Raw genomic sequence first — 12,679 nt, 5'->3', positions numbered from 1 at the left:
TGCATTCCCTCCTACCCCGTTGATTCCCAAATTTCTACAGAAAGCCAGGAACCTGGAAAGGACGATAATACTCATAGCGCCATTCTGGCCTCGGCAGATATGGTTCCCCTTTCTTCGAGCCCATCAAAAGGAGGAACCTTGGATTCTGGACCCAGTGCCAGATCTATTGACTCATTCGTCAGGAGTTCCTCACCCATCTCTTCAGTCCCTCAAACTGACAGCTTGGCTGCTCCGCTTCCCTCTCTAGCCAGGTCAGATCTTCTTTCTCCGGCAGTTCAACACATTCTGGTTGCCTCTCATAAAGCCTTCACCAGAAAGCTTTACAGGAGCAAATGGAAACGCTTCGTATGTTGGGCGTCAAGCCAACACATAGATCCCTTGGTAGCTCCACTACACAAAGTGATGGAATTCTTATCAATTCTCTTTCACGAAGGAGCCTCAACTTCCACCTTGAGAGTACAGTTGGCGGCTATATCTAACTTTCATATTGGTGAGGGGAGCTCTTCTATTATGTCTCACAGGCTTTGCAAGGCATTTATGAAAGGAACCTTCCACCTTCTTCCACCCATTCGGGAGCCCTTTTTCCCATGGAATTTGAACCTGTTATTGTCACAACTGATTTTACCTCCCTTCGAACCGGCTTCATCCTGCCTACTAAAGTTTTTATTGTGGAAGACACTTTCTCGTGGCAGTCCTTTCAGCTCTAAGAGTATCAGAGCTACAAGCGTCGTCAGTCAGACCACCGTACTTGATCTTTCACCCAGATAGTCTCTTTGCGCACAAACCTGTCATTCCTCCCCAAGGTATGTTCTGTCCTAAATATCAACCAATCCATAGAGCTCCCCACGTTTTTCAAGAATCATACAAACAGACTGGTGTATATGCTGCACAAATTGGATGTTCATGGGCAGCTAAGATTTTACCTGGACAGGACTAAAGATCACAGAAAGTCAGATCAGCTGTTTGTCTTGTTTGCAGACAACAAAAAGGGTATGGCAGTCATGAAACGTACCTTATCTAAATGGCTTTCCGATTGTATAGCATTTGTGTACTCTAGTAAGAATCAGTCATTACCTTTCAAGCCTAAGGCTCATTCTACCAGGTCCGTGTCCACTTCCTTGGCTCATGCAGCTCGCTTACCTTTGGACACGATTTGTGCAGCAGCTACCTGGGCTAAGCCTCATACATTTAACACTCATTATAAGGTTGACAGGACCTCCAAGGACAGGACATCCTTTGGTTCCACTGTGCTCAGGAACGTTCTTCCATGAGTCACCCGGGGTGACGGAGCTAGGGATGCTACCCGTGTGTAAGAACAAACGGTGAAATTGTACACTTTCTCCTAAAGAAGTTATGTACTTACCATAACGTTCCATGTGATGTGTTCATCTCGCCTTTGTTCTTACATCCCCCCCCTTCACATGTTATGGAAGAACAGGTAAGACTAGAGTCTGGTCGGGATTTTTCTTACTTCTTCTAGGGTTCTTTGGCCTGTGTCCTCATTAGGATATGGTGCACCGCCCATAAGAATTACTTGTTATAGCCAGAGGATATTCATGGATATCCGTGTGAATGTGCATGTCTTGCACCGAGGTGAGGGTTAGAGGTCTGGTTTCTCGCAAACTAGATCTGAGGAATAGCAGGGAGGATTGTGGGATATAGTTTGGTCTCGAGCTTCTCTAAGATGCAGAGCTTTGCAATGCAGCCGACTCGGAGCCGATGATCGGCTCCGAACCCGTGTGTAAGAACAAAGGCGAGATGAACACATCACATGGAACGTTATGGTAAGTACATAACTTCTTTTTCATACCTGCTGAATATAGACTGTTTGGTATCACTGTGCTGTCAAACCAGCCATTTTATTAAGAGGGTCTCTCTGCACCCTTGTGGCAGAAGTGTGTGGCTCAGGACCCATCTGAATTGGGGATTGCTGAAGAAAGGTTTAGTTTCGAGCTTTCTCCTTGGTAGTTGTGTTTAAAAACTGTTTAAATTCACCTGTGTATAAGTCTTGCATTAGCTCATTGCTGCACACAGTCAAACAGGGTTTAGCAGTGCCCTGTATAGATATAAACACCTAGGAACATCATTTTTCCCTAGAGACCATCCAGTAGAACTCCTCAAGCTTCCCTGCTTAGCAAAGGCCAACTCAGTTGCGCTATAAGCAGCATTCTCACACTTGTCATCCACAACTTACCATACACCTCCTAGTCCAAGTCAAACTAGCCCACTAGTTAACCCAAAGTCCTAAGTCCAGCTAGCCCCCTTCCTTCCCAGATACCACATTCAGAAAATGCCATAATGGATGGGCAGTTTCCCATCATTTCTCCGGCCAGCTTGATTGATATGGGCATATTTAGGCAATGTATCAATTGCATCATGTATACTGACAACCATTTACTCCTAAAGCAAATATACTGTGGAATTGGAGACATAACCATAAATCTAACCAGCATCATCTACAAAGCTATGGAAAGAATTATCATGGACCTTATCAACAAGGGTGTAGTGACCTCCAAATGCTGGACCTAACCCAGTTTGGCTTCGTTAAGGGTAGATCATGCTTATTAAACCTGGTAGTCTTCTTTGAGAATGTCGCCAAAGCCATGAACGAAGGTAAGACCAGTGCACAGAGCCTGTCTCGACCTTGCCAAGGCTTTTGACACAATTCCACACTCTGACATTGTTGAGAAACTCTTCCAGGTGGGAATTAACACTTGCATTACTAGATGAGTAGTAAGTTGGCTCACTGACAGAACACACTGTCAAAACTGGTGACTCCACCTCCATCAGTAAATTCGTCATCAGTGGAGTACCACAGGGTCTGTGCTGGACCCCTTACTGTTTGGCATCTATTTCTCAGAAGTATAGGCCAAAAGTAGACAGCATCTGTCTCACCAAGTTCACTTATGATTGCAATCATCGAGTCCCCCAACAATGTCTGCATATTACAAGAAGGGCTAACACAAACAAATGACTGCTGCCAAAGCCATGGTCTAAAACTAAGTGCAAAAAATGCATTATGATTCCCTTTGGCAAAACAGAATTCCCTACAAATTACAATATTGACAGCACCCCCCTGAGTTCCAACCCAGTGGTGCTAGACTTAGGAATACAGGTTGATAGCAATCTGAACTTCGAACACCAAGTTACCACAGTGGTAAGGAAAGCCTTCTATGTAGCACACCTCATAAGCAAAGGCATAGCATCTAAGTCAAGGGATGTTATAAATCCACTGTACTGTAGCATCATCAGACCACTAATAGGGTATAATGCACCTTTTTGGATGTCCCTCACCAGGAACCTTCAACAGCTGAAGAAACCTTAGAGGTTTCTCACTAAGAAAATACAAGGACTCCAAACCATGATCTCCGTGGTCAGGATGAAAGCCCTGTCACTTTACTGTGTCTCTTATAGGCTTGTGAGAGGCGACTTGTGCCTGGCCTATAGAGCAGTCTCCAACCCTGCCCTAATGGAAATGCTGCACATCTGCAAGTCAAATGACATGAGTCACTTGCTGTAGGATCTCAACCTAGTCTGTGATATCAACAAAATGTGCTGAAGAGACGTATGTCTCCAGAGATTGCCACTTCTCTGGAATAGACTTTCCTATTCGTCTAAAGCAGAGCTCCACACTGACCCTATTCAAACTCAACCTAGATAATTGGATGGGAGACCGCAAAGTCACCCTAATGGACAGGGGCAGCAAGTGTTGATCATAGACCCACTCTGTTCATAAATTCATTCTTTGAACTTCCCAAAGAGAGTAAATGGGGATACTTTGGGTTAACATGGCTAGGTTTGTAAAGGCTGTAGGCCCGCTAGCCTAGTAACTTCATATAAACCCATGAACAGTCCCAAATGCATTTTTTCAAAACAACACCCACATCAACACATACAGCCACTTTTCATGGAGTCTCTACTTCTAAGCCAGTAAGGCAGGCCACCGCGCAACCCACCAATCTGGTCATTGGAGACTCTTTTGTAAGACATACTGATGTTGGTCTCACCAGGCTGAGTAAGGAGGAAGTTGCTGTCAGTTGATTCAGTGGCCATGATCCACCATATTTACTCGCACACTCAGGTCTTTGGACCACAAGTACTAATATGACTCAGTTATAGTCCATGTCGATGTTAATGATCTCCCTAGATTGTATATAGAGAGAGGTATTTTGGAACTCTTGGAATATGCTTCCTAGGCTGCTGTAAGCTTAGCATTGAGCAGCATTCTACATTCTCCAAGGATGATGTGAACAGATAACTGGCTTTATTAAATAGTTTAGTTTCTGGTGCAATTCTAAGAGGGTGCAGTATTTGTCAGCATAAAAGGAGATGGTTAGCAGAAGGAGCTGCTTAGGTGGTCTGCACCTGCATCTCTCCTCTCTAGGCTTTCAGATATTAGCTAAAACATTGTCCTCCCCGTAGTGCCTCTCTTAGGCAATGCCAGACTGAAAATACTTCCAACAATGCAAATCAAAGTCAAGAAAATCTAAAAGTTGCTGCTCAGTGTTAGGAGTTGGAGCAAGAAACTCTACTCCCTATAGGCTCTCCTCACCCTAGAGAATGCTGATATCTGTGCAGTCAATGAGACATGGTTTAAAGCTGCAGAGAGTATCCCAGCAGCTCAAGGCTAAAATGCCTTCCACACATTTAGACCAGCTATAACACAGACAGAGACTAAGGGTGGAGCTGTCTTGATTTTACATCAAAAATAAGTATACCTCAAGGCTGGTCAAAAAGGATGATGCACTTGAGCATCTCCATGTGCATATCACCATAGGCAATAATCCATTATCATTTCCTTGTAAGCTGTAGGTCCCCTTGTAGGACACAGGAAACCCATAACACATATTTAAACGTGTAGAAGACGCTCACCATCCAACCCAATACCATATTCTTGGGCAATTTTAATTACCCCACTATTAACTGGGAATCTTATGCAGTACCAAACACGAAGGCACAGAGAATTCTGGATTTTGTAAACATAAACTGCCTGGACCAGATTGGACCTGATTGTCAATATGGGCCCAAACATACTGAATATGGTCCTTACTGATATGGGACAGTGCTGCACACCCCTTAGTGTAACATCCTCTCTGGTGAGGTCAGACTAGAGAAGGTCTGCTTTGAAGTAAAAATGAAACCTTGAACCCCAGCTAACTCTGGAATGCTCGGGAACTACTCTAAAGCTAGCTTTCTAGTATTAGGTGAAAACCTGGCAAAATTTCAAGCCCCCTAAACCCTCAAAACACTGCCACAAAATTCCCTTTGCACAAAGACAGACCATCTTCAGATCCTGGAAAGTACAGACCTACAAGTCTCACCTGTCTGTGCAAAGCCATGGAAAGAGCTGTTAGGAAATGATCAGTAATAACGTAGGAAACCTCCAGACACTGGATGCAACCCAGTTTGGTTTAATCAGAGACTGGTTATGTCTACTCGGTCTGGTGGACTTCTTTGAGAAGGTCACCAAAGCAATAGATGAGGACAAAATGGTTCACACTGCCTACCTTGATCTGACCAAAGCATTTGACATAATACCCCACTTGGACATTATGACACGCTCAAGATGTTTGCTGTAAACCGTTATGTCACCCGGTGGATAGCAGCTGTCTCCCAGACAGGACTCGAGGAAATTAGAATTGGGAGTCGATCACTATGAAGAGGCCAGCCATCATTGGAGTCCCTCAGGAAATGGTCCTGGGACCACATCTTTTTAGCATCATCTTCACTGAAGTCAAGACTATTGTCAAAGGTGTCTGGCTGACCAAATTAGGAGCAGTCATAGAATCCCACACCAACACTAATGTTCACCAAGGAGGAGTGACACACAAATAAATGTCAAGAAATGCAAAATAGTATCCTTTGGGCAGTTTGCTACCCCTGGCAACTATCATATTGACAGCACACCCCCTAACAGCTGAACCATTGGTCAGGCAGTTGGACACACACACACACACACACACACACACACACACACACACACACACACACACACACACACACACACACACTAGTAATCTAGCTTTTGACCATCATCTGTCTGCTGTAGTGAGGAAATCATTCTATGTTGTGCAACTTGTAAATAAAGGTGTGGCATCTAGATCCAAGGAGATTATTGTTCCACTGTATTTGGCATTCTTCAGATATATCGAGTACAGTGCCCCTTTTATATGTACCTAACCAGGCACATCCAACAATTGGAATGTCCACAGAGGTTCATCACTAAAAGAATACAGGACATAAATAATATATCCTATGCAGACTGCCTCAAAGCTCTGTACCTGTATTCCTTTTCCTTACAGGCTGTATAGAGGAGATCTGTTCCTGGCATACAGGTATTGTCAGACCCCACTTGAATGGACCTCCTGCATATCCACAAAGCAAGCAGCACCATAGAGTTAGCTGTTCTAAAGACTTCATCCTTGCATGTGATATAAATAGGACCAGCTGGAGAGCAAGTATTTATCCTTGAGACATTGCTTCTCCGGAACAGTTTGCCATCCCAAGTGAAGCAGAGTTCCTCCCTAACCCAGTTCAGGTGCAACTTGGACAATTGGATGGGGAACAGGAAATCCATCCTTGGTTTGGCACCTATGCCTCTAATGGAGAAAGGGAGCCTGTAAATGGTTCATCTCCCAGGCCCCTGCTTGTAAATGTTTAATCTCCCAAGCCCCTGCTTACACATACCAAAGGTACCAGAACTTGTCAGAAACTTGGGATGCATGGCTAGGCTTAAAAAGGCCCCAGTGGTTGTTGGCCTAGGACACATCTGTGAACCTGTGTACCACAACTGTGTGTGGCATGAGGGTCTGACATCCTCCAGGGCTGTAGCATTGACTGGTTCAGGAACAGATCTCCTCTATACAGCCTGTAGGAAACAGAACACAGGTACAGAGTTTTGAGGCAGTCTGCATAGGATATATTATTTATGTCCTGTATTCTTTTAATGATGAACCTCTGTGGCCATTCCAATTGTTGAAGTATTTGTGTGAGCTACTTCAGGATGCCTTATCGTATGTGTCCATTAAAGTACATTTAGCAGCTGTCTGTGCTTGTATGCTAAATGGATCCCCCTTTCTTCTTCTGTTTTGGTAAAACAGCTCATGAGGTGTACGGCATATGAGACCCCCTAGAAAGCAAATTCTGCCTTTGTGAGACATTACCACCTTCTGAACCTGCCACTCAGGCTAATCTGAAGTTCTTAATGTGGAAATGTTTTGCTTATTGCGCTGACATCTGCAAGGTGAGTCTCTGAGCTGCAAGCTCTGGTGGTGTGACAACCTTACCCAATTTTCCACAAGGATGGGGTTGTGTTATGCACTAATCCTTCTTTCATACTGAAGGTGATCTCAGAATGAATTCTCAATCAGTCTATTAATTTTTCTGTGTTCTTCCCAGAACCTAAGTATAAGGGAGAGAGGATACATCATACCTTGGATGTGCACAGGCAGGTCGGGTACTAACTTGACAGAATAAAACTTATCAGGAAGGTTGAAAGGTTTTTTTATTTCCTACACAGGAGCAAGTAAGGGTCAACTTGTCTTTAAGCACACCATTGCGCATTGGTTATCCTCTGGTATTGTGTATTGTTACATCCACCATGACATGGTGAATCCAGGCAGGGTAAAGATGCATTTCACCAGTGGTATATTGGAAGGGAGTGTATTCTAAAAGTATTTTAGTGGCAGCAACATTGTCCTCCGTCCATACCTTTACAAAGTACTAAAAGCTTGGTGTTTTTTCCAGATCCAAACTAGATTTCACTAAGATCATTCTCCATGGGCTCCTGGACCCTTCCTCCTCCCAGGTCGGGTAAGCTTTGGGAATCTACCTGAATGTCATTGAAGCAGTGTGTTTGTTGAGTTTAGTACAGTTGCTTAATTTCTACTTACCTGTAGCAGTACCATGGAGCACTGCTTCATATCCTTTATTGTTCTGTGCATTTGTTTTTTTATTTTGGAACAGGAGGCATTTGCAAAAGCTTGTGTTTCCTTCTTTTCCTGCTGGACCCAAGAAAACTGAAAATGTCCTGTCTGTGGGTTTGCAAGGCAGTTTCTATACTGCCATGTCATCCATCACACCCGTAGACAGGCAGTGAGAGGGACTTTGAGCTTTAGTAGACTGCCAGAGGACAGCAGCAGGATACTACTACCCAAATGCAGTAAGGCAGTGTGTTCTAAGAACATCTGCTGTTGCACATAGGTAGGCTTTATTCAACTTTACGTTATGTATTTAATATAATGACAGAGCTGCCCACCTTTCCTTGCCTTGGCTTAGAAAGTGTTGGCACATTACATTTGTTCATAATGCCTCATATCTGCTGAGAGTGGGATATTGCATTGTGAAGTAGGGAAAGGTACTTGGATTGGGAAAGTTGGCTTGCCAAGTGATCCTAATGTCCCTTATAAGGCTTGTGTTGCCTTTTTTGACTGTATTATTACATTTGTTATTGGAACAGGAGGCATTTGCAAAACTTGTTTCTTCTTCCACTTTCTGCTGGAAGTGAAGGAGTGGGTAAACCACTGTAGGTCTGTTAGTCTCATTTGCATTTTTGAAAGTAGTAAAATGAATTCAGAAAGTTGTGTCTGAGCAGAATTTAGAGTAATGTATCATCACACAGCATCTTGCAGCTATCTCTTGATAGATTTATGATTGGATCCCAACTAAGGTAAATTGGGGGAGGGGGGCATGGATGTAATATATTTATACTTTTCAGAGACCTTCGATACCTTGTAGTACAGAAAATGTTTAGAAAAAATTGTATGACTGTGCCATTTAAACTGATAAAGTAGGTTAGGAGTGAGTTGACTAGAAATGCAGTTTATGAAAGAAAGGAGCTATCTGGGGAAAAGGCTGGTAAGTGGCAGAGTGCCACATGGCTTGATATTAGGATTTAGACTTTACAACATTTTATATACCTGCTATACTTTAACGAATGGTGAGGGTAAAATCAGCTGATGACATTAGAATTTAAGTGGAATTTCACTGTGATGAACGAGTGCCTTCACTGAGAACAGACTTAGCATAACAGATTCTTTGAATGTCAAGCTGAAGGTACTGCTGCTTAGTGCTAGGAATCTTAAAAAGAAACTTCACTCCTTGGAAGCTCTCCTCGCCCTGGAGAATGATGGTGTCTGTGCAGCTGCAGAGACCTGATTCAAGCCTGTAGAAAGCATCCTAGCAGTGCAAGGCTGCAATGCCTTTCACACATTCAGACCACCCTTTGAAAAGAAAAAATGAGAGGAAGTGGTGTTGCCATTTGCATAAAAAAAAAAGCAAGCACACCTCTAGATTGGTCAAGCAGGATGACTCACTTGAGCTACTACATGTCCAGATGACCCTAGGCAAAATCCCCCACCATTTCTTCACTAGCTACAGGTCCCCAACCATGAAGTATGGAAACCACTCAGCATACCTGAAGTTACTAGAATCACTTACAGTTCAGCATAATGCACTACTTATGGGTGATTTTTAACTACATTCTATAAGCTGGGAAACCTATACAACCACTAACATATAAGCTTAGAGATTCCTAGACTCTGTCAACACAAATACTCAGAAACAGCTGGTCTGTATTCCCACTAAGGTGCTCAAATATCCTTGACGTCGTACTCTCAAACTTGGGGTAGCATTACACACTCATAACCACCACCTCCTCAGCTTAATGACCTAATTGGCAAGATCGGATCTTAAGTTGGTCTCCCTTGATAGGGGTTCTACCGTTACATTTATTTCAAACCCTAAAGAATTTTTCCAAGGCAAATTACCTTCTATTAAGTGATAACATAGGTAATTTGAAAGTTCTCCCTAAGCCCAAAAACACGGAGACCTGTGCAGTGGTATACACAAATCCCCTGTGCCAACCATTTAAACAACTGCATAGAAACGGCAGTACCTGACCAAACTAAACTCAGATCTAGCGGGAAAAACAGCCACCCTGGTGGACCCCTTTGCCATAAATAGACTATACAACAGGAGGAGAAATTCTTCTCTAGAAGTAGGTGAGTGGGTGTACAACAGAGAAAAAAAATCCCTCATTAGTTTCAAAAGGCAAGTCAAGGAACTAGTCAAGTCTTCAGAAGCTAAGTATGAGACTAAAATAGTCTCCCAAGCAAAGCATAACCAGAAAGCATTTTTTAGTTATGTCCAAAATCATAGGGAAGCACTATGCAATGTGCCGAGTTGACTGTGGATGACACTACTTATACTCAGTCAGAAGAAATAGCAAATCAGCTGGCTGATACATTCAGCTTAGATTTTACTCCATCACCTCTGGTCACTCTCCATGAAATACCCCTACCATTCCAGGTTGCCAGTGCACTCTCTGAAGCTAGAAATGTGGCCTCAATAGGCCTTGACAGTAGCCCAGGGTGCCTGTTAAATAGCTTGAGGTATGACTTAGCAGACCCACTTGGATCTCTATTTAACCACAATCTTCAGACAAGCTTTCAGTAGTCATCCCTGTACACAAGTGGGGACCATCAACTGATCCAGGAAACTACTGACCCAAAAGTATAGCTAGGCTCATATGGAAGGCTATGGAAAGTATAATCATGGACCTGATTAACAATGACATAGGCAATCTCCAGACTTTAGACCCAGCCAAGTTTGGCTTTGTCAAGGGCAGGTCCTGCCTGCTCAAGCTGGTGGACTTCTTTGAGACTTTAAGAAGGTCTCCAAGGCCATGTATGAGGGTAAGGCGGTGTGTAATGGCTACATTGACTTGGCCAAGGCATTTAACGCACTCTGGTATTATAAATAAACTCTCAGAATTTGGCATAAACCTCTGTGTCACCAGGTGGATAGTCATATGGCTCATGGAAAAGACACGTTGTTAGGGTGAGGGAATCCACATCCATCAACAAGCCAGTCCCCAGTAGAGTACCACAGGTCTCAGTGCTGGGTCCCTTCCTGTTTGGGATATACTTCTCAATGTCAAGGCAAATGTTGATGGCCTTTGGCTGGCCACGTTTGCTGATGACTGCAAGTTGGGGGCAGTCATTCACTCCCCAAACAAAGGTCTGGATCAGACTAATGATTGGTGTCAGAACCATGGCCTCAAACTGAATGTGAAGAATTACATATTAATACTCTTTGGGAAATCAGTTACCCCTGCAGATTAAAACAATGATAGCAACCCCCCTAAGAGTGGAACCAGTGGTGAGAGATCTGGGTACTTAGATAGTAATATGAACTTTGGCAACCATGTGTCCACAGTGGTGAAGAAATCCTTCTATATGGCTCAGCTTATATGTAAGGGCATAGCATCCAGATCTAAGGGTGTCATAGTACCATTGTACTCAGCCTTCATCAGATCAGTAATCGAGTGCAGTATACCCTTTGGCATGCACCTAAGAGTCGCAGCATCTGAGGTTTCCCTCCAGAAAAATACAGGGTATAACCAACATGTCATATGTGGACCATTTAAAAGTCTTAGCACTGTATTCAGTTTCCTACCAATCACTGAGGGGGTGATCTGTGCCTGACCTACAATACAGTCTCTGACCCAGCCCTGATGGAAATGTTGCCTATTCACAAACTAACTGCATGAGGGTTTACCCACTTCAAAAATCTAGATCTGATCTCTGATATAAATAAGATCATGCTGAAGAGACAGCTGTGTGTTCCAGAGATTGCCCCTCCTTTGGAATAGGCTTCCTATTCACATGAAGCAGATCTCTTCCCTGTTCATCAAACGTAATGTGGACCAATTAATGGGAATTTGCAAATTCACTCCTTGGGTGGCACCCATGTCCCTTATCGACAGGCATTCTGTAAAAATAGTCTGCTTGCTGACCTTTATCTGTCCCCTAGAGATAGAAAATCTAGTAAAATCTGGGTAAAACTGGCTAGGCTTGTAAGGGCTTTTGAGCTGTTTGGCTGGTAATCTCCTGTGAACCTATGAGAGCTGACAAAAATATCTAGAGTTGCAGAGTTGTGCAGTCTAGGAGGAAGACAGGAAATTCAGGGGTATACCATAGACTGAGATCTAGGCAAGTGTGTGAATGAAAGGGGTCTGATCTGTGAATGGTCATTGCTGTCAGACTGACTCGCACTACACGGAGTAGGCTGTGGTGAAGAAGGAAATGTGTGTCATTCTTCTGCAGTTAGTACATTGCTTAGATCATATCTAGAATATCCTGCACAGTTCAGGAAGGTCTCACAATGGCAGTTTGTCAGAGTGAACAGAGAAGTTACAGATTTGCCAGTAAGACGGGGTGCTGGGTATGCAGAAAAGTCGAAGCAGTGGACATGTACACTTTTGAGACCAAGTAAAAATCTCTGATTTGAATGGTCAACTGTCTCCCCTCCCTGGATCAGAAAAAAAGGTGTATGTAATGTACTTTTATCAGTACTGTTTATTAAGTTAAATTATTTAATGTTCAGTTTTAATAAATATATTTTGGCATTGATTTAAAAGTTAAATGCAAGGATGTTTCCATTTTCATTGGCTTTTGTAGGTGAAGTATGCACTGATCAGTGCTCAGCGATGCATGATCTGCCAAGGTGATATTGCCCGGTATCGAGAGCAAGCAAATGACACTGCCAATTATGGAAAGGCACGCAGGTAATCCCTTTTGCATTCTAATCACAAAAACTGTTTGTTCAACTTCAGAGCCTGCTCATTGAATAGGACAGCTTGTCAAAATTGTTAATTTTCAACTTCTGTAGCTTGCAG

The 12,679-nt window shown here is 43.3% G+C and overlaps 1 protein-coding gene across 2 annotated transcripts in view; it reads left to right on the top strand.

Moving 5' to 3' along the window:
* The window catches only part of SMG6 (SMG6 nonsense mediated mRNA decay factor), a 3,859,488-nt gene that overhangs the window by 283,625 nt on the left and 3,563,184 nt on the right, over nt 1-12,679 (top strand). For both annotated transcript variants that reach the window (XM_044054377.1, XM_044054376.1), the window contains exon 5: nt 12,462-12,568. In XM_044054377.1, coding sequence (XP_043910312.1) covers nt 12,462-12,568 — 107 coding nt within the window. The remainder of the gene's footprint in view (nt 1-12,461; nt 12,569-12,679) is intronic.

The sequence above is a fragment of the Protopterus annectens genome, chromosome 13.part0, assembly GCF_019279795.1.
Source record: "Protopterus annectens isolate FY-2018-M chromosome 13.part0, PAN1.0, whole genome shotgun sequence".
NCBI classification, from domain to species: Eukaryota; Metazoa; Chordata; order Ceratodontiformes; family Protopteridae; genus Protopterus; species Protopterus annectens.
The sequence above is the reverse complement of the archived record's forward strand: the minus strand, read 5'-3'. Positions and strand labels throughout refer to the sequence as shown.